This window comes from Papilio machaon, chromosome 5 (assembly GCF_912999745.1).
Source record: "Papilio machaon chromosome 5, ilPapMach1.1, whole genome shotgun sequence".
Classification (NCBI taxonomy): Eukaryota; Metazoa; Arthropoda; class Insecta; order Lepidoptera; family Papilionidae; genus Papilio; species Papilio machaon.
In genome coordinates this window covers 7,878,451-7,899,700 of record NC_059990.1, presented here as the reverse complement: position 1 = coordinate 7,899,700, position 21,250 = coordinate 7,878,451, and the positions used below count along the sequence as shown (strand labels likewise).

The following is a 21,250-nucleotide window of genomic DNA, read 5'->3' as shown; positions in this document are numbered from 1 at the left end:
TTTACTCGGATTGTCTGATTCTTCTCAGTCAAAACGACACGAGGTATTTCCTATGTTTTGAATGTAATTTTGTTAATTATGTCGTAAATTGAAGTGTGGCACAAATAATATAAAGTTCCCGTACAGCTGTTACTTTACATTTCTATTATTTACTTATTATTCTAGTCTTTGTCAGGTCTTAAAAGATTTTAGTTTAATATTTTGATCGCTACCACCGGGTACTTGCCATAAAAATTCCATTATTTTATACCTGTAGTCGTGAATAAAACCTAGGCATTCTTTTCAGTATCGAGGTAATCGAAATGTGAAGTGCATTAAGTTGTATTAAAGTTTTCTAGTTAGGAAAAGTAGGTGAGTAAAATAAGTTTTTTTTGTCAAAACACAGAAGTTTATTGTTCTGAGCAACGTCTATTTTTTAAATGTAATTTATTTATTTTATTTACATTATATGCATTTTATAAGTGATGACTAGGTCTTATATTTTAATGTCGTACATCAACAGCTTTTGTTTGCTGCAATGAATGTGGAGGCAGTTAATGGTGACATGGCTGGGGAGGTCGGCCTCATAGCAGACGAGTTGAGCCGAGCAGTGGAACTTACGCTGAATGCAGCTGTGTCTCATGACGCCCGCAACCAAGCTTACAATGCTTGTGAGAGGTAACACCAATTTTCCAAGACATTCCAGCTAAATTAGCACAATAATAATGCAACTCCTAGAGCAAAAAAATTGTAGTGTATATTACACTCACATAGAATATAGATTATTTTTTTAATCATAGATGTTCAATGGTCGCCAAGGAAGTTATTTGGCAGTATGAAATCTTTACAAAGAAACTGTTATATCAACCTTTATATGTAGCAGTTATAGTGAAATAACTTAGTAAATTTTTTGTAAATAAATTCCAAAAGAAAATACCGTTGTTAAAAATTCTTTTAATTTTTCAGTTTTAAAGAAAACTCACCATGGTGTGCTCAAGCAGGGCTTCTATTAGCAAGTGGTAGTCAATATTCAGCTGTTGTTAAACATTTTGGCCTGCAGTTGATGGAGCATACTGTCAAGTATAGATGGACACAGATAACACAAGCAGAAAAAATATTTATTAAGGTAAAACCACGTTATATTGAGTGGATATGTATAATTAATAAAATTCATTAGAACATGTTTATGCTAAGACTTAGTTATGAATAACAATTTTTTTTTGTGGAAAATTTAGTTGTTATTTATATTGTTATTTCAGGAAAATGCTATGAAGTTGTTATATATGGGTGGTTGGGAGACAGGCCATCTTAATGATGCGCTAGCCCGTGTTATAGTTGAGATGATCAAGCGTGAGTGGCCGCAACAGTGGCCTACACTGCTTGCAGAACTGAGTGATGCATGTTCTCATGGACACTTACATACCCAAATAGTCCTACATGTATTCCTGCGTCTTGTTGAAGATGTTGCCACGTTACAGGTTAGATTGCTATTCTTTACAATCTTATATATATAAAAGAAAGTCGTGTTAGTTACACTATTTATAACTCAAGATCGGTCAAACTGATTTAGCTGGAAATTGATGGGGAGGTAGCTTAGAACTAGAAGACGGACATAGGAACTTTTTTATCTTGTGTGCATTTTTTTTATTCCGCGTGGACGATGTGAGGGTAAAAGCTAGTTATTTATAAATGAATTGTATTTACAAAAATATATAGATCATTTTCTTACTAGGTAGGTTGTAATTAGGTATATAACCTATCAAGTTAATTGCAAGTATTAACTAAACTAATCTTTTGCACTTAAAGCACTTTACAATTAAAATTATTTGATGCTGACCAAATTTAATGTCACTAAAATAACAATCAAACAAAAAAAATATAAATTTAATTGTGATCTTTTTTATTGCTTGATATGATGTTTACAATTATGTATATATTTTTTAATTTTACAGACTTTGGAGCAACATCAACGTCGCAAGGACATTTACCAAGCACTGACAAGTAACATGGCTGAGATATTTGCATTCTTTATGCGGCTAATTGAGCTTCACGTTCAAGAATTCAGGGAGAAGACTGCGGCTGGGGAGTATGCGGCTGCTGCTAGCAATGGTCGTGTTGTACAGGTTAACATATTGACAAAGTCTTTTTCAACATGATGCAATTTGTTCTGTATTATCTTGTATACAGAAGAATATAATAATACATTTAAAATAAATTTTTTCTCTCAATGTCCGTTTCCACTGCTGAAATACTAGTACAAAACATACTTTTTATAGTTATTGAAGAAATTCTATCCCTTTTTTTTCCAAAGATAATTAAAATGGCGACATTGTCATTTTGTACAAGCGGAAGCGGTCAGAAACAACAATAATTTACTTATTATTTCTGAGATAAATTCAAAGAAGAAATTTTCTGTTTAGATTATGTTATGTATTATTTTTGTAGGTGGTATTACTGACATTGACTGGCTTTGTTGAATGGGTGTCCACAAACCATGTTGTAATGAATGACGGTCGACTTCTGCAAATCCTATGCATCCTGCTGCAAGATGAAGTGTTCCGATTGCCAGCTGCTGAGTGTTTGTTGCAAGTTGTCAATAGAAAAGGCTCTGTAAGTACTCATTACGAAATTATACTACATACAAAGTGCTTGTATTTGTAATATAAAGGGTGTGTTATAACTTGAATTATATTTTATGATCATTTTTCCTTAGACAAAGGAGCGTAAGCCGTTAATGATATTATTTAGTGAAGATGCAATCTCATCAATCCATCGTGCTGCACTTGCCAGCATTGGAACTGCGGATGAAAAACAGTACTTGTTCCTGAAGAAACTATCACAGGTAATAAAAAACTATATTGTAGTAAATATGGTAGCATTGATATCAAAACTGGAGCGTAATACACTGGTTGGGATTCAGTCAGTTGTTTTTTTTTTTTTTATATTGGTAGTTCTTAGAAAAATCATATATATTAATAATTATTTCAGAAGAATGATCAAATAATTTATATAATATTGTCGATTGTGTAAACCTGTTTGGCATATCTGTAACTTTTTTAGGTCTTAGCAGGATTAGCGCAGCAATTGACGACATTGTGGTCCAACGCCAGTAACGTGGAGTCCTGGCTGCCGGTGCTGCTGGAGACGACGCTGCTCCTCACCTCACATCCCTCACTGACATTGGCACACACAGCTAATTCGGTGTGGCTGGCCTTCCTCAAGCATGATCATATATCCAAACTACCTCTGGTCGTCGCAGTAGTACCAAGATGGCTTCAAGCTGCTGCACCTAAAGTTTTAAAAGTAGGTCTATATTCCGGTTAAAAAATTGACTTACAAGTTATTTTATTAGTTGATTTTTATTGATTGTCAATGTTTTTAAATATTGCACAAACGTTTGAAATTTTAAAGTTAGTAAAATTAAAGAGCTATTTAACGTAATGGCGTGACTATAAAAATGTGGAAAAAAGAATGCTAAAAAGAAATCGTTTGTAAATACAAAAGTTTTATAGTATTATAGTGAAGGTTATTTTCAGGTATCTTATCCATCTTCTCGTGCCAACGGCGTATCTGACGAAGTGGCGTACGCGTGTATGGATTACGACAGTGAACAAGAGTTCGCGATATTCTTTAGCCGTTGCCGAACCGAAATATTAGATAGTTTTAGGTAAGTAATCTTAAAATTGTCTTACAGACTGCCTGCATGTCCTCTTTCTATAAAATATCAGACCGCTTTGTTAAAATTGACAATTATTTCTGCATATATTACTATGTTATAGTATGGATTGTGTTCAAGTGTATATTATATGATGGGTAGGTATTGTATGATGGCGGCGCCGTTGGTGACGTGGTCCTACGTGGAGCAATGGACGCAGGCGGCCCTCGACAAGGTGCACTCCTGTCCACCTCACATCGACGTCACACACCCACTCCATGTCGAGTGGGAAGCGCTCTCTCAGGTATTTAGGCTTAAATATTTTAACAACATGTTTAATTACTCTAAGGTATCTTTTTTTACCTTTTATTTTGGCTTATGTTTTCAATTTCTACATAATAAAGAATTACAATATGTCCAATGTAATTTCAAAATCATCACAAGTGGTGTTGTGGACGAAATAATAGCTAATGAGATTGTTACCATTAATGTTAGCTCAGCATCTTTGGTTATAACTAAAACAATGATAAGTCTTTTCAAATATATTAGCGGTCCAAGATCATCACTGAGCAGTGTCCTCCCCCCGCTGCGCCCCATCCATTCAGCCTCCTATCGCCCACTGCTGGGCATAGATAGGCCTCTCCCAAAGATCGCCACAATGATCGGTCCTGTGCAACCTGCATCCAGGATACTCCCGCAACCTTGACCAGATCATCGGTCCATCTTGCGGGAGGCCTGCCCACGCTGCGTCGACCTGTACGTGGCCGCCATTCCAGTACTTTGTGGCCCCATCGGCTGTCCGTTCTCCGGTCAATATGGCCCATCGCCACTTAAGGTTTCTTAAGTTGACGACAAGCGTAAAGTTTAGAGCCGCCAATATATCTGAAAACATTTATAACAGTGAGCTTAAACAATAATATTGCATATACACGTGTGTTTAGGTCAGTGTTTCCCAAAGTGGGCGAAAACGCCCCCTTGGGGGCGTTTGAAACCTAGGAGGGGGCGATAAGGGGCCCAAAAATGGGGGGCATTGAAATTAATTAAAGTAATGAAATTGTGGTTTTTAAGTTTTAGGGATGAATAAAAATTAGGGGGCTCTGAAATATAATTGATTTTCAAAGGGGGCGGTGAAAGAAAATAAGTTTGACAATCACTGGTGTAGGTGCTAGACGTGGTGCTGTCGCGACTGCTGCAGGCTGAGCCTCGGCCGTGCGCGGCGGCGGGACTGCGGCTGCTGCGCCGCTGCGTCGAGGCACAACCGCGATCTCCGCTGCTGCTCTCGTTGCTGCTGTCGCTCATCTCCGCGCTATTTGTCTTCCTCAGCTGCGCGTACAGCCAGCTTGCCGGTTCGTGACTTACTATTTAAATAAAAAAAATTAAAGAAACATTAACTGGAATGCAATGTGTGGGTTTATACATTTCCAATTGCAATCCCCCACTGGATTTAATCTCTGGACAGGAATAATAGACTTACTATTTGAATTAAAAAATAATAAATAAAACAAAATTAACTGAAATGCAATATGTGGGTTTATATATTTCCAATTGAATTCCAGCACTGGATTCAATCACTGGACAGGAATAATAGACTTACCAAAAAAAAAAAAAATAACTGGAATGCGATATGTGAGTTTATATATTTCCAATTGCAATCCAGCACTGGATTCAATCGCTGGACAGGAATAACGGACTCGTCGTTATATACTCAGGTCCGGGCGTGGGCGAAGCTGGTGCGGAGCTGCTGCCACGGGTGCTGGACAAGATCTTCTCGGCTTTAGTGTACGAAGGCGAGCCGCCAGAGGACCGGCGCTCGCGCAGCGTCAAGAATGTGCGCAGACACGCCGCTGGACTACTCGTAAAGCTCGGTTCTAAGGTACACAAAGTGCTACAAAATTAATACAAAGATTTTGAACACAACAAAAAAATGTCCGACTCTCATACCTTTGGTCCTAACGTTAACAAAACAGAAAATCTAAGACATAAGTAGCATCATTTTTTTTTTGTAAGAATTCAAAGCCTTCATGAGAAGCCGGGTACTTTAGTATACGTAAGGTATCTAGTAAAGCAGTAAGTGATTGTGCAGTACCCGCTTCTGCTGCTGCCGGTGTTTGGGAGGTTGAACGAGATGTGCAGCGCGGCGCTGGCGAGGCCCGACCTCAGCGCGGTGGAGAGCGTCACCATACAAGAGGCGCTGCTGCTCGTCTCCAACCACTTCTGCTGCTACGAGCGGCAGACGGCACTCGTCGCACAGGTAACACAATCCACAAAAAACTTTGGAAATTGGTGTTGCTAGTGCCTTAGGTAAAAATTGTCTTCAAATTTGACTTGAAAAAATCAAAGACGATCATTATTTTTTGTATCTATATTCTATTTTACAGGATAGTTTAAAAAATGTCTATATAATGTAAAAATGAAGTTAAAAAAATTTAAGAAAAAAAGAAAGCTGACTTCATAAAAAAACAATCTCAAACAAAGTGCACTAAAAAGTAATAAAATAATGTAATGAAAATCCTTTAATGTAAGAAAGTTCTCTTCTTTTTTGTAACATGTTTATATTGTATAATCGTTCTAAATCTATTATTCTTCTAGTTATTTTAAAAAATAATCAAAAAAATGGGACCCATCTGCAAGCACTACCTTTCGATTAAAATATTTTTATTAAAATCGGAGCACCAGGAGCGGAGCTCTGCGGTAACACATATAAAAAAAAACAGTCGAATTGATAACCTTCTTCTTTTTGAAGTCGGCTAAAAAGTGTACTATTTGAAGTCTGAGTGTGTAGTCAATAGTACATGTGTAGTACTGTGTTAGGTGCTAGGCGACTGCAGCTCGCGCTGGGCTGCGCTGGCCCCTCATGTGTCATCAGCGGAGGCGCTGGCGCGGCTGGTGGGGCTGGACGCGCCGCCCGCTGATGACGAGGAGCGTGGCCGCGCGCGCAGCACGCTACTGCACGCGCTCACGTTACTACTCGGCGTCGTAAAGCGCACGCATGTGCCCGCTGACCCCGACAAGTTAGTATTACTGATGTGCTAATTGTGTACCATAATAAAATTAATTTATCTGTGCAGTAATATATGATCTGAGATCGATTTTGAAATAATAGGGCGGTGGTATAGCAAGATTAATGTCGTGGACGCATATAATTCAGTTTTGGAACACGAAAAAAAAATAGCATACCTTCAGTATTATATGTACATTTGTGCAGAGCTTCTCGCGGCGGGTTCGGTGCGGGTGTGACGTCATCGGGTAACCCGGTGTGGCGCAACCCGTGCAGCGCGCACGTGCTCCCGTTACTGCCGCACGCGCTAGCACTGGCGCGCGCGTTGCACGAACTGCACGAGCCGCGTGCCGCCACCCTGCGTCATCCTGCACACCGCCGCGCCCTCCTCCCCCCACCTGCGGAGCGTCACAACCTGCTCGGTCTGCGAGATGATGCACCACCCGCACCCACAGAGCCACAGGACCGCATGCAAAACTATCTACATACGCTACATGATAATGTGAGCTAGCACATCTTACTTATGTTATAAATGTAAATATTTGGATAGACGGATGGATACTCGTTTGAAGCTATCTCTCGAACTGCTCAAAGGATCTTGATGAAATTTAGTATAGATGTAGATCATAGTCTGGAAGAACACGTAGGCTATTTATTACGTATTTTTTTTAATTCCGCGCGGACGGAGTCGCAAGCGACAGTTAGTTATATAATAAGTCAAGCAGTAATCTTATATCCGGAAACCCGTACATGTTTTGGTATCTATGTACAGGTGTGTCATTTGGTGGGCGCGGCTGCAGCGTCTCTGGGTCGAGAGTTGTACGGCGCGGCAGGACTGGCGCGGTTCGTGGCGGGCGCTCTGCTGCATGCACCGGCCTGCCTGCCCGACCACTGGCTGCGGCGGGTGCTGCGTGCGGCGCTACGCCCCTTGCTCCTGCATTGCCCACCTGCGCACTACGCCGATGTCGCCTTGCCCCTACTGGAGCACCTCGCGCCGTTCAGTATGTACATTGTTCTGTTTTGTGTATAAACTTGCGAAGGGAAGGAAAACTTATCGTGTCTTTACGTGAAAATTACAACTTATATTTGTAGAAAATCATCTTTATAGGTTGCTGATAAACACTACTATATATATGAATAATGATATATGTGTTGTTTGTGCGACAGTGCTGGTGCACCTATCGCAGCGCTGGGAGTACGTGACGTCACTATACGAGTCGGGCAAACTGGAGGAGGAGGGTGGCAGTGAATCGCAGGAGGTGCTAGAAGACATGCTCGTGCGACACCTCACAAGGGAACACCTCGAACTGCTAAAGGTACATGTACATGCCTAAACATCAATAAATATAAATTATATTTAGAACGTAACTAAACTGTTGTTTGTCGTCAGATTTCGTTGGTGGACACAGCGGGTGGGGGTGGGGGCGGGGGTGAGACAGGTGACATGGAGGAGGAGAGTGCTGCACCGCAGCGAGCGCCTGAGCACGTGTCCGAGTTGGGCGCGCTCGTGCTCGCCGTGCCAGTGCTCGGCCCCACCGTGCTGCACACTGTCAGTACTAAACATTAATTCATCTTTTTTATATATGTTAACAGGTGAGAAACGAGCAAACGGCCACCTGGATTCGATGAAATAGCGGGGACCGTTGCCCATAGACATCCGCAAATGCATTGCCTACCTTTAATCAACTGAGAAGGGGACGCACAGAAAGAGGATATTTCTCCTTCCTGTACATCCCCTCTTCCACTAAATCCACTTCCCCTTCCCGTCCTTTCTTAATTAAAAAAGGATGGGAAAGGGAAAGGCGACTAAAATTAGGCCTTCGGCACCCTTGCCCTTCCTTCCACTTATACTGTACACTAAGCGTGGTCCTCAGTGACCATTAACTACTGATCTTGGTAGATGAAGTAGACAAAGAAAGAGATATATATATAGTATTGTACATATCTCTGTTGTAAGTCTTGTCTATTGAGATGGGAGGAGGAAATAAGAAAAACAGCTGGTGTTACGTGGAGGAGGATGACTTACAATAGAGAGTGTCAAGGTTTAAGGGAGGCATTTGCGGATACACAACACAATCTCTAATCTGATATCAATTATTGTTATTATTTATTGTTGTATAGATACTGCGTGCGTTAACTTGGAATGATTCGACGTCGTCACTGCGTGCGTGTGCGCTTGCGTTGCCGGCGCTGCGTGCGGCGCTTGCTGCGGGTCGTGTGGGCGCTGCGGATGCGAGCGGAGCACTGGCCGCTGTACTACAAGCGTTGCGGACACATGGACAACACGATGCTAATCAGGCCGCGTTGCTCGCACTCGCTGTACAGGTCAGTAGATAACATTACATAGTATACAATGTACAGGTCGACGCAGCGTGGACAGGCCTCCCGCAAGATGGACCGATCTGGTCAAGGTTAAGGGAGTATCCTGGATGCGGATTGCACAGGATCTTTGGGGGAGGCCTATGCTCAGCAGTGGGCGTTACAGTCTGTTGAGTGTAGTGCCGGAGGCCTAATTTTAGTCCTCTTTCCCTTCCCACCCTTTTCTTATTAGGAAAGGATGGGAAGGGGAAGTGGATTTGGCGGAAGGGGTGACGCTTAGAAAGGAGAAATGTCCTCTTTCTGTGCGTCACCTTCTACGTTGATTAAAGGTAGTAATCCAGGTGACCGTTTGCTCGTATGCCACCTTTTGATATAAAAAAAACAAGTGTTTAAAAATATGTGTATATCTTGTTGGTACTCTGTTAGTGACAATAACACGTTTTAATGTTCTTTTTAGATCTAAACTCTACTATCTTCCATATTGCTTTTTTTTTAAATACTACATTCCATCTGTTGTATGCAGAGTTACGAGATGCTGCGGCCGCGATTCCCTGGTGTGGTGTCAGTGCTGCGCGCCATACCTGACGTGGACGCTCACGACCTGCAGCGGCTCGATGACAAGCTCGCTGCTCACCACACCAAGCCACCCAAGATAGACAAGAGCAAACGAGATCTATTCAAGAAGATCACCTCCAGAGTGAGTTACAATTTCTATGTTGCAAATTATGTTACTTACTTTGAAATAAGTATAAATTTTATAATTCACCGACACCAAGTCTAGTTTTTGGCCGACTTCAAAAAGAAGAAGGTTATCAATTTGACTGTATTTTTTTTTATGTGTGTTACCGCGAATCTCCGCCCCTGGTGGTCAGATTTTGATAAAAATTATTTTAATCGAAAACTTCCTTTCTTGCTTGCAGCAGAAGCTTGCAGATGGGTCCCTTTTTTTTAAATAACTAGAACACTAGTAGATTTTTATTTATAGACTTGAAAAATAAATATATTATCTATGCTCGTCTCCAGAGCTGGACATTAACTCGTTAATCCGTTAATCGTTAATTAACGAAGTTAACATTTTGTTTAACGGATTAACTTTTAAGTTAACTTCAAAAAGTGTTAACGCTTTTGTTAACTTCCGTTAATAAAAGTCCGTTAATCGTTAAATTAGAAACTTGGAGACGTGCTGTCATTTTGTTTAAATTACGCGCAACGCCACGCTCGTAAGTTCAGCTATGTTGGGCGACTGTCGGTGACTCCAATGGTGAACGAAGGAGTTGATAATTGATATATGTGAAGTTCGCGTGCAAGTGTGATGTATCAGAGCGTTCCGGGAAAGACGGGACCAACAGGACAAAATCAAAAGAAGGTTCGAAATAGTATATTTCATTACGAGTATATAAAAGCACGAGTATGTAATAGCCCACATTCCGAACGCTCTTCGTCCCTGCAATACGCCACTTTTTGAGCAACTGTATTAACAACTTTTTTAATCGTGCTTTTTCTTTAGCTTTTCCAAACTCGTGCGTCAAAATAATGTCTGTTAAAAAGAAAAACCAACCACGAAGTTTTTACAAAAAAAAAAATCATTGAAGTTTTTATGATTCATGCAAATATTTCTAAAAAGAAGCTCCTAATTTGTTACAATATCAAATTTAATGATTTGTTTCAATGAATTAGGTAAGGTTTCATTTTACTTCATCTCATTAAATTTCATATCAATAAAAATAATCTACTGAAGACTTGGCTGTTTGGGCATAGTTCCCTTTGCCTACCCAGAATGAGTGAAGAAAACAAAAAAAATCTCTGTTTTTAATCTTTTACAGTTGGCGCCATTTTCCAAACATTTTAGTTAGTTGAGTTTATTATTTTTATTATATATTAATTGCTTCATTTTTTCGTAACTGTATTAAAAATAGTTGTTTAGTACACGTGCGGAACCGTCATTACAACTTGTTCCAACTGTCAACCCTCACCTTCGGAACTCTTTACAATGACAGGCTTTCCGCACTCGTAATGAAATATACTATAATGTATTCATACTTGTCTCTAATACTAATGTGTACATTCTATAAAAGTATAGTACAATTACTATTTTAAAAAAGTGTCGCCACATAAGTGAAATTAGTATGTATAATTTTGGTATGGTTAACTGTTAACGATTAACTTTAACTTGCGTTAAATTTTCGAGAATTTAACGCTTTAACGATTAACGAAGTTAATTTTTTAATTAACGAATTAACGATTAACGAAATTAACTTTTCGATTAACTGTGCCCACCTGTGCTCGTCTCTAATAATATAGAATTTTTAAAATCTATCGCTGGGTTTTGAATTTAAGCGAAAAAAAAAATTCCTTTTTATAAAATCATAGAATACACTGCGTTATAATAAATCCATTGTTTCAGTTAATCGGACGAAACGTAGGGCAGCTTTTCAAGAAAGAAGTTTTCATCCTGGATCTTCCTACGATGCACGTGGCCAAGGAGAAGGCGCGCAGTGCTCTCGACGCCCCCGAGGGCGCGGGCCTAGAGTCCCTATTCGCCCCGCGCGCGCCCACATAGCGACCGTCCCAGAATTACCTCATCTCTATATGTAAATTGTTACTCGCATTCGCTTTGTGATCGCTTCACATAAATAGGAAATAAATTCTAGTGTTAGTTTCAACAGACGAGACTCGTAAATAACATACTGTTATCTTAGTTTTTTTTTAAAGAGAATCTGAAAGACGACAAAATGTTTTTGTATTTCGGTAACTCACGATAAGGTTGTAATCCCCAGAGATGTGCTGTATATCTATATATATATAAAAGAAAGTCGTGTTAGTTACACCATTTATAACTCAAGAACGGCTGATTCGATTTAACTGAAAATTGGTGTGCAGGTAGCTTAGAACCAGGAAACGGACATAGGATAATTTTTACCCCGTTTTCTATTTTTTATTCCGCGCGGACGGAGTCGCGGGTAAAAACTAGTTCTAACACAGAAGTGTAATTAAGTTTTTTCCCTAACTGACTCGGAAGTGAATTATGTTTTGGCATATTTGAAAATAATTTTACAGGTTAAATTGCACATTTCTGATGTAAACATAACCTTAAGGTGAATATACACTAGGGCATTTTCTCAAACATTTCTATGTAATGTAACGTTTTAACGAATGATATGATACAGGTAAAAGCATAGTTTCCAAAGCACGTCTGGTTTGTAAAAGCGTGATACATAACAACATATCATTGAGCGGTTCGTTGTTTTGTTACAAGTAAATGCTCTAGTCTATACCCACCTTTACATTGTCCATATAATCAATAACAAATAATATGACTATTATACTAGTTGAGGAATGTTCTAGAAACTAATAAAATGGCGTGAGAAAGTGAGAATTAACATTCGTACTCGTTTAATATTAAATTCGATTATCGGTGAGGGGCCATCTCAAACCTAGAGTATATTAATCTGATCAGATTACTGTTTCTGAAGTTGCTGTAAAACACGGTATTTATACGAAAATTAAAGGTAAAGAGACGGAGAATGTTTTCCGATAGATTACAGTGAGATGAACGCATGGAAAGACTAAATGCATGAAAGAGAGGAACGTATTTCTAATACGTCACTTTTTAAACCAGAGACAAATTTCAGGGATATAAAAATGCTGGTTTGTAACATCACATTTTACTCATAATGTATGTGTTTGATTGATGTTTCTTATAAAATGTATGTTGTATGAAATGTAATCAATTTGTAAGGGTCTTTGAGTCTATGGTTGCTTGAATGTAGATAATGAAGTATGGCCTAGTTCCTTGCGGCTTGTGAGTCCATATTAGTACTATATAGTAGTTATATTTGTACGGCAAATTTTTTGTGAATATATTATAATATCGATTTGTTTTTTTTTAATGATAAAATGTGTCGTTAATTGATGAACGTTTTTTATACTTAGAAGGAATTAAATTTAAAAACAATATTACGTATATGTAAACAGACTTGGAATCCATGATTTTAATTATACAATGAATGATTAATAAATCATTTTTAACCATAGACAAAATGGCAAATTGCGAAATTGTTTTTATTCTGTAATTTATTCCTGTTTGTTTTTTTTTTTTTTGTTAAGTATTGTAAAAATTTTTCTCGGTCAGCATTTATACAAAAAATGAAATAATGCTTTCTGTTACTATCGTTTTTAAATATGGACTTTTATTTAAAAAAAAAATCCTATCGTGCAGCCTTAAATACTAATTATTCATAATTAATAGAATTTTAACGTTTCTACAAGCCTGTGTACGTATACACGTGGCGTCCCAGCGCCGGCCATATACTACTCGCAATGTTCATACTACTGTGAATAACCGTTTATGTTATTAAATTATATTATAAATGTCTAGTTTTTTATTTTTAATCCCAATCTCTGTAACTCTGTCAAATTACTGCTTTTTTTATTATAAAGTGGCAAACGATCGAACATGAATTCGCCGAAATAGCGAAGCGACCGCTACCCAGACGTTCGCAAATGCAGATGCGTTGCCTACTTCCAATCGACGAACGAAACGCATAAAGAGAATATTTTACCTTCCTATACATCTCCATCAAATCCACATCCCCTTCCCATCCTTAGAAAAGAAAGGGTCTTCTTGAGGTATTACTTAATAGGGTGTGTGTTTAAAAAAGAATATTTGTCGATAAATATGGCTAAAAATTGAATCACTCGGCCTAGTGACCAATGTGTGACCCTAATATTTGTGACCAAATTAAGTGCACCAAAAATCAAATACTAATTTTGACATAATTGATGGATTACGATACTAAGGAGATTGTCAAATCCGTGCTACGCCCACTTTCTAGAAATTTTTCGGAATTCTTCCAAGGATTTGTGGATAAAAATGGTAATAAATGGATTAGTTTGATATTCAAAATAATAATCAAATTAAAAAGGAAATAAATAATTATATTTATAAAATTCACTTTTCATAAGTGTACATCATTTGTAAGCCGACATTTACATTAGTTCCGTTACTGATGAGTTCAACTTTATTGTTAGTGATATCAACTTTCAGTAAAGAGCCGTTGTCAAGAGCAACACATCGGCTCTCATGTTCCCCAACGACGGGGATCTTCCTCGGACCTAACACAGGATCTTTGTAACGCCAGATCTTCAAACCAGAGATATCTGAAAAATTAAAGCATTTAGTTCAATTCAGTAATTTTGTGTAGCGAAAAATACCTTAAAAATCTTAATAAACAAGAAATTCTTAAGGAAAAAGTTGTAAAATCCGTAAATGTTACCCAACACATGAAAAACTTATTATAGCAAAATAATTAGAACTGTTTCTTATAAATTATTGAACACTTAATACAACAAATGCTTAAGAACATTTTTATACTTTATTCTTTGATATTACCTTTTATGAGTTTGACCTCCTTGGCGATCTTGTTTTTGACTTTGTCTATGGTGTCGCCGTCTGCCAGAGACACGGTGACAGTGAAGAGGCCGTTCATCGGCGTGGGGTTGAGGAAGCTGACGTCGAGGCCGGGCTCCGCGGTGAAGGTGACGTGGGGAGCGCCCGGGGCGCAGTCCTCGCGCGTCTTCTCAGGAGCGTCCGCACTGTCCGTGTATTTTACTTCGATCGTGTCTAACTGAAATACAATTTCAGTAGGACTTGATTTATGAAAAGTAAATTTTTTTTTTTTAATTTTTTAACCAAACACGTAATTTTTTTTTAAATTAGGGTTAATAAAAGATGAATTGTTTTACTCACATCCAAAGTGCTGAGTAAATATTGTCTATTATCATTCAAGATGGCGGCCTCGTCAAAGGGCAGCGCCACAGACAATGCGTCTACACCGACACGCTCTACATTCTCTCTGGTGGCCTGCACGAACGGCATCACGCGCTTCATGTACTTCTTGAGTTCGGCGATCTCTGACAACTTGCTCGATATGCTCTTGTTGTCCGGGAGACCTGATGGCTGATTTCATTTTATTACGTTAGTTATTTATTTAGGAGTTACATTCTCTGACATAATGATATATGTATGTCTATGCCAAATTTTGTCAAGATCCGTCGAGTCGTTTCAGAGATACCTTCAAACAAACAAACATCCATTCATCTTAAAATTCGCATTTATAATATCATATAGTAAGAAGTAAGATATAATTAATATACTCAGGTACCTAAGTGAAGAAGCAAGTGAATACAAGAATATCTTGATAAATATTAAATAAATACCCCATTAAGTTCTTTCAAAGTGCTCAATATGATGTGTTGCCATTTAGGATATTCTTTAGCCACCCATATCACAGCCTTGTTGGGTTTCTTCTCGGGTTTCGGAGCTTCTCCTTTCTTGGGCTTTTTGACGGCGCAATGATTCTTCAAATAGATGCGGAAGGAATGCGCAGCTTCCATCAGATATTCACTGGCCTTCACCGCCACCTCGTCTATCTCACCGGCCACTGGCCAACGAGAGTGGAGGATACTTTGTTTCTGAAATAAATTAACAGTGAAACAATGAAATAAAGTTTAATTTTTTTTTAAGATGCCTTTGTGAGTAAATGCTCAAAGGCAAGACGAAACATATATCTTAATATACAAAATTAGTTATATTTAGGCTATAGACCAAAATTAGTTTATTAGTAGGGCAAAAAAAAAATGAAGCTATCAGCGAGTTAAAAGACGGGAAAAAATTTGTGACCCAAACATAAATCAATAGCTTGTAAATTAGACAGAACACTCACATTACCAAGTAGTTTCCAGACATGTTCTGCAACATGTGGACATATGGGTGACATAAGTTTCGCTTGCACCTCTATATACAGGGTGACCACGTCCCCATGCATCAGGCTGTCAGAACACAACTCCCTGTATTTATCTCTCGCCGCTTGCAGCTCAAAGAAGCCAGTCTTTAGAGCCTCCTTGAATAACATCTTGTTGTAGTTCTCGTCTGTTTCGTTGATCTTAGCGTTCATTTCACTTACAAATACTTTGTCGTGGAAATTGTATGCCCCTGTGAATATCATTATGAAAATACTGTGAATACGATTTGACGATAAAAATACTTTTCCGGTCACACTCACATCACTCTTTTAGAGCGGTTTCTGAAATGTGGGCTCTAGTGCTCTGTGAAGCCTTACTGGGGATCCAAGAAAATAGGTTTTGATATAGATCAAAACCTATTTTCTTAAAAATACTAAACCTTACCAGTTGAGTATTTTTTACTATTAAAAAACAACGTTTTAGAGCAAAAAAAACATCAAAAGAATAATATAATGTATCTACACAAAGTTAGTACTCGAACTGAACAAAGGACACAAGAAAATAATTACAAATTCTAGGGCCTATAATAATCAAACTTAGAATCTTGATTACTTACAATTTTTAACATATCACTCATACAAATATGAATTTGTCTTATAATTTCAAAGATATTTTCCGACTCAAAACTATTTAAATTTCAATAACAACCAATTTTACTATGTTAAAAAAAAAATTAAATAACCTGTCCGTAGCGTCGATTTAGTAGCGATAACTTCTTTAACCCATTCGATAAACGTATAAAGCCTGAGTATAGCTGCATCCGCAGTACTCTCCACAAAGTTGGCATCCTCCACAGAATCTCCGGCATCCGCTAACGTCAACCTCATCCCATCCGCACTGAACTTCTCTATAGACTCAGATAATGTCAAGAAATTTCCTTCAGACTTTGACATCTTTGCAGAATTCAACATTAAGTGACCGTTGGCTCTTATACCCTTAGGCCATTTGTCTTCCTCGTTAGGCCAGATTGCACAGTGGTTGTAGATGTAATAAGTTAAGTGATTTTGTATTAAATCTTTGCCAGACACTCTAAGGTCGACAGGATACCTGTACATAGAATACAATAAAGATAAAATAATTATTTTGTTTTTCTAATCCTCTGAAAGATGATTAGAGGAAAAACTTTTATTGTTACAGGAATAATCATTTTATGTTTAACTAGCTTTTACCCGCGACTCCGTCCGCGCGGAATAAAAAAAATGCACTCAAAATAAAAAAGTTCCTATGTCCATCTCCTAGTTCTAAGCTACCTCTCCAGCAATTTTCAGCTAAATCAGTTCGATCGATCTTGAGTTATAAATAGTGTAACTAACACGACTTTCTTTTATATATGTAGATAGATATTTGATTTAAAGTTGTATGGTTTTCAGACTTTATTAAGAACATATATTAATAGTAAATTTTTTTTTTAAAGACTGCTTAATTTTATAGCTTTATTTTTTATTAACTTACCAAAACTGGAAGGACTTCTTCATGAGATCTAAAGAATCTTTAGGTATCTTAGATTTCTGTGGTGCTGGTGCATCTTTGAAGAATATATAATCCCAGACCTCAGGCGTCATGTCTTCTGGTTTAATCTTAAGAGCATTCTCACCGGTGCCACTGAAGGTACCTCCTTGCAGGAAATGAGATATGGTATAGTATGCATTGTATATTGTTGAATCTGACAAAGACTCTATTACCCATTGCTGATCCCAGGGTAATTTCGTTCCTGAAAATCAACAAGTCACATTTACAAAATGTTAGCAACTGATAAAATTTGACAAGCAGATAAATAAGGTTAAAGATTAAAATATCAACAGAATAAAAAAAAGAAATAAAATGTCTATTGAAAATAATTATTGTATTGTAACAAAGAAATTATCTATTTTACTGTCTCTCAAATTAATTGTTATGTAAATATAAATTGAAATGTTGATAAATAACATACCCAAACCATAGGTCCTAGAGCATGCATATTCATGGAGCCAATTGAGTGTGGCTTGGAAATTTTTTCTGACCTCATCATGGTAAGTGTTCATTGCTGCCAAAGCTTTCTCCGCTTGAGCCTTCCATTTCTCCTCCCCATAGACAAGATACCATTGATTACAGAGCGCTACAACGCATTCATCACCAGACCTTGAAATGATCGTCTTCTCCGGTTCATAGTACACTACAGCGCCATTTTCTTTTATCAATTTAGCTTGTAAGTTCTTTTTAACATCTTGAATCTTACTTCCTTTATATTCACCAACTAAAAGAACTCCATCATAGAAACCTTTTAAGTAAACCATTTCTTTCGCTTGTGTCAACTTTTCCTTGTCATTCTGACTTTGTATTTTTAATTTATCATAAACGTGTACAGCGGACAAATTACCATACTCTGGAATTTCAAGAATCGGTACAGGTTTGTATGGGAGTACCATATCATCTTGAATACCATACTTCTCTCTGAATGCTGGCTTCTTCTGAAGGTCTACTAATGCGGCATAATCGTCAGGTGAATCCGACGGAACACTGGTAACAATTCCAGTACCTTTATCCTCTTTGATAGTTAACATTGGTAGTGAATATATCTTTGGATAGCAAGTCAATGGGGATTTTAGTGCGATTCCTAATAAATCTTGTCCTAAAATCTCCATTTCTATCTGAAATTCTCCATCTTTTTCAGTGAAACCTTGATAAGACATATTTCTGGCCGCACGTCTTGTGCATATAAATATACCATCGTTTACAGTTTGAAATGCTATATACTTGATATCGGGATGAACCCAACAGTTAGTTTGTCCATACATAGTTTCTGGTCTAAGTGTGGCGGCGACAAAACTCACACTTTTCTCTCCAAATGTCCTAAAATAATGATAATAAATGTAAATATATTCTCCGCAATGATTAAATAATATTATTATTTGAATTTTAATAATAATAAGTAACAAAAGCAATCATTAAAATATATATTATGAGTTAGTGGAATATATAATTGTTATGACAAAGTCTTAGGATCAAAACTGTCATCACTGTTATAGTTGTTTTTACTAAGCTTTTACTTTAAAAAAAAAAAAAAATGGGACCCATCTGCAAGCACTTCCTTTCGATTAAAATAATTTTTATCAAAATCGGACCACCAGGGGCGGAGATTCGCAGTAACACACATAAAAAAAAAATTCAGTGGAATTGATAACCTCCTTCTTTTTGAAGTCGGCTAAAAAATAGAAACTTACTTCAATACTTCTGGAAGAGGTTTAACAATCTCAAGTTTGATCAGAGTGTACTCTTGAGGTCCCGCACCCTCACCGGTGCTGCGATCATGATCCATACAAGGTTGCTTATCCAATGGTGAGAATATTGTGTACCGTTTACCATACATTATCTTCTTACGTTCTTTAAGAAGCCAAAATTGCCACCTTACAAATGAATCATAGAATGGATTAGCATCTGTAGTAATGAATTTTCTCCTCCAATCAACCTGTAGTACAAAGGTTCATCATTTTCATTGAATCTATATATATAAAAGAAAGTAGTGTTAGTTACACTATTTATAACTCAAGAACGGCTGAATCGATTTGACTGAAAATTGGTGGGCAGGTAGCTTAGAACCAGGAAACGGACATAGGATAATTTTTACCCCGTTTTCTATTTTTTATTCCGCGCGGACGGAGTCGCGGGTAAAAGCTAGTTAATTATAATCATTATTGTTGCAAGGTGATTCATGTAAGCTATTTTTTTTTGCACAAAAAAACACTCATTTGACAATTACAACTCTATTGACTGATCATAATCATACTTGTGTAAGAAAAGAGTTTAGGCTACTAAGTAAAAGTAAAAAAGGATATATTAATATGTTACGGCATAAAAAATTCAATTATTGACTTACATGAATGCCCATTCTTTTCAAATCAGTGACAGCCCGAGGTGGGAAATACTCAAGCCAGTAGCTTTCATTTGCAAATTCTTTAATCTCATCTTCTGGTATACCTAAACTTTGCATAATCTGCCACTGAAATTTAGCAGCTCCTGTCTTGGCAACAGCTTTACTTTTCTTACCCTTACTTTTATCTTTAGGAACAATATCACCTTCATCTTTTGTAATTGTTTCTTGATCATCAGGAAAAATAGGAGGGCAACCATATGTAGCCATTTCTCGTTTCAACTTATCCGCACATGCCTTTATAGGCATGCCAGTGCAATGGAAACCAAAGGGAAAAAGCACCATTCTCCCTTTAAGCCTGTAATATCTTGTTGCAAACTAAAATAATATGATAAACTATATAACATAGTTTTAATAAAAAATGTATTTAATTAGTTATAATTTTCCAACCTCGCATTTAGAGAGTGAAAATGTGTGTCCCAAATGTAAACGCCCATTCATATAGGGATAAGGAAATGTACACATAAATTTTTCGTGTTCTTTCCCATCCGTTGGTGTCTCCATTTCAAAGATCTTTTCTTCTTCCCATCGTTTTTGAACATCTTTCTCAATTTCCTGCAGGTATTCAACCTTAAAGGTACCTTTGCGGTCTATAGTCGTCTGAAAATTGAAATGCTGAATTACAACTATATTCTTGTGCAGGCGGAAATATGGCTATATAAATCAAAATACAATATATATTATAGTAATATTAACATAATTATAACTATCAATTGCTATAATCTATAATGTTTTCATTTAATTTAAATGTTACAGTAGTACATGATTTGAAAAATTACACAGTATACATTTTATAACCAATGTTTTTGTGTAAAATCTTACAAGAACAAACAGTTAGATTAAAACCGAATTACTTACCATTTTTGGATACTTTGGATGGAGAAGTGTTTTTTATTTTTTACTTTCTTACTTATAGGAATTCAAACATGTGTTCAAAAAATCCGTGCCACATCAAGTACTCAGATGAAGAATTATATAGATATGACATGCGCGTTCACCCGTAAGGGACAGATAGAGAGTACTATAGACTATACCTATATATAAGTAAAAGGATTGGGGTTACCAGTTATTTGTTTTGTCCCGAAAATGAATAATTACGATATAATTTAATATAGACCAATTTATATATTCCCAATTAAATTGTAATTAATAAACGTAATAAATATAAAAAAACAATCCGTAATTTTTGTTTATGTGACTAAGATTACGTAAACAGATTTTTTTAGTAATACTTAGTCAGGTCATAAATTCTGTCACATGTTTAATATAAAATAATTGAAACAAGTTTATTCATTATGTGACCATTTATATACCAAATTGAACTTAACAAAACATAGATTCTTATGACACTAAAGTTTATTCAAAATGACATCCGTGATTTTGAATACAGGCCTTCAATCTGCGCGGCCAGTCGTCTATCACAGCACGAACGAGGTCCATGTCAATATCGGCGGCTGCCTTAATCAAGGATGTCTTGAGTGACTCCAAAAAAAGAATTTCCCGATATTTTTTTCCCGCGTACCGCTTCAACAAAGCGCGGCATCTCTTCAGTCTTAGGTCCATTAGACGAGCATTCAAACGATGTCCT

At 37.3% G+C, this 21,250-nt stretch overlaps 2 protein-coding genes across 2 annotated transcripts; one reads left to right on the top strand and one right to left on the bottom strand.

Annotated features, from left to right (window-relative positions):
- Window positions 1–7: 7 nt before the first annotated feature.
- On the top strand, window positions 8–11,650 carry LOC106710547 (exportin-5). The gene is made up of 22 exons (XM_045677931.1): window positions 8–43; window positions 287–351; window positions 503–657; window positions 946–1,105; window positions 1,239–1,457; window positions 1,932–2,102; window positions 2,425–2,589; window positions 2,693–2,821; window positions 3,040–3,282; window positions 3,516–3,646; window positions 3,797–3,938; window positions 4,797–4,980; window positions 5,344–5,507; window positions 5,718–5,885; window positions 6,446–6,645; window positions 6,840–7,134; window positions 7,405–7,633; window positions 7,800–7,948; window positions 8,023–8,181; window positions 8,754–8,957; window positions 9,475–9,648; window positions 11,356–11,650. The coding sequence occupies exons 3-22, from the start codon at window positions 518–520 to the stop codon at window positions 11,509–11,511; spliced, it is 3,582 nt and encodes a 1,193-aa protein (XP_045533887.1). The 5' UTR covers window positions 8–43; window positions 287–351; window positions 503–517; the 3' UTR covers window positions 11,512–11,650.
- Window positions 11,651–13,902: 2,252 nt separating this feature from the next.
- Window positions 13,903–20,618, bottom strand: LOC106710632 (leucine--tRNA ligase, cytoplasmic). Its single transcript, XM_014502750.2, has 12 exons — window positions 20,521–20,618; window positions 20,053–20,262; window positions 19,609–19,980; window positions 18,956–19,200; window positions 17,686–18,584; window positions 17,208–17,466; window positions 16,438–16,802; window positions 15,677–15,945; window positions 15,171–15,425; window positions 14,701–14,910; window positions 14,344–14,578; window positions 13,903–14,111 (listed from the first exon to the last, which is right to left on the bottom strand). Exons 1-12 carry the CDS (start codon window positions 20,521–20,523, stop codon window positions 13,903–13,905), a joined length of 3,531 nt encoding a protein of 1,176 aa, XP_014358236.2. The 5' UTR covers window positions 20,524–20,618.
- Between the last annotated feature and the right edge of the window lie 632 nt (window positions 20,619–21,250).

Excerpts from the sequence above, each read along its gene's own strand:
- LOC106710547 (XM_045677931.1), top strand. The coding sequence starts at position 518 with ATGAATGTGGAGGCAGTTAATGGTGACATGGCTGGGGAGGTCGGCCTC. Across the intron at positions 3,647-3,796 it reads GAAATATTAGATAGTTTTAG|GTATTGTATGATGGCGGCGC; the intron begins GTAAGTAATCTT and ends TATGATGGGTAG. Across the intron at positions 4,981-5,343 it reads CGCGTACAGCCAGCTTGCCG|GTCCGGGCGTGGGCGAAGCT; the intron begins GTTCGTGACTTA and ends TTATATACTCAG.
- LOC106710632 (XM_014502750.2), bottom strand. Across the intron at positions 19,201-19,608 it reads TGAAAAGAATGGGCATTCAT|GTTGATTGGAGGAGAAAATT; the intron begins GTAAGTCAATAA and ends TTTGTACTACAG. Across the intron at positions 15,946-16,437 it reads TAAATCGACGCTACGGACAG|GGGCATACAATTTCCACGAC; the intron begins GTTATTTAATTT and ends TGATATTCACAG.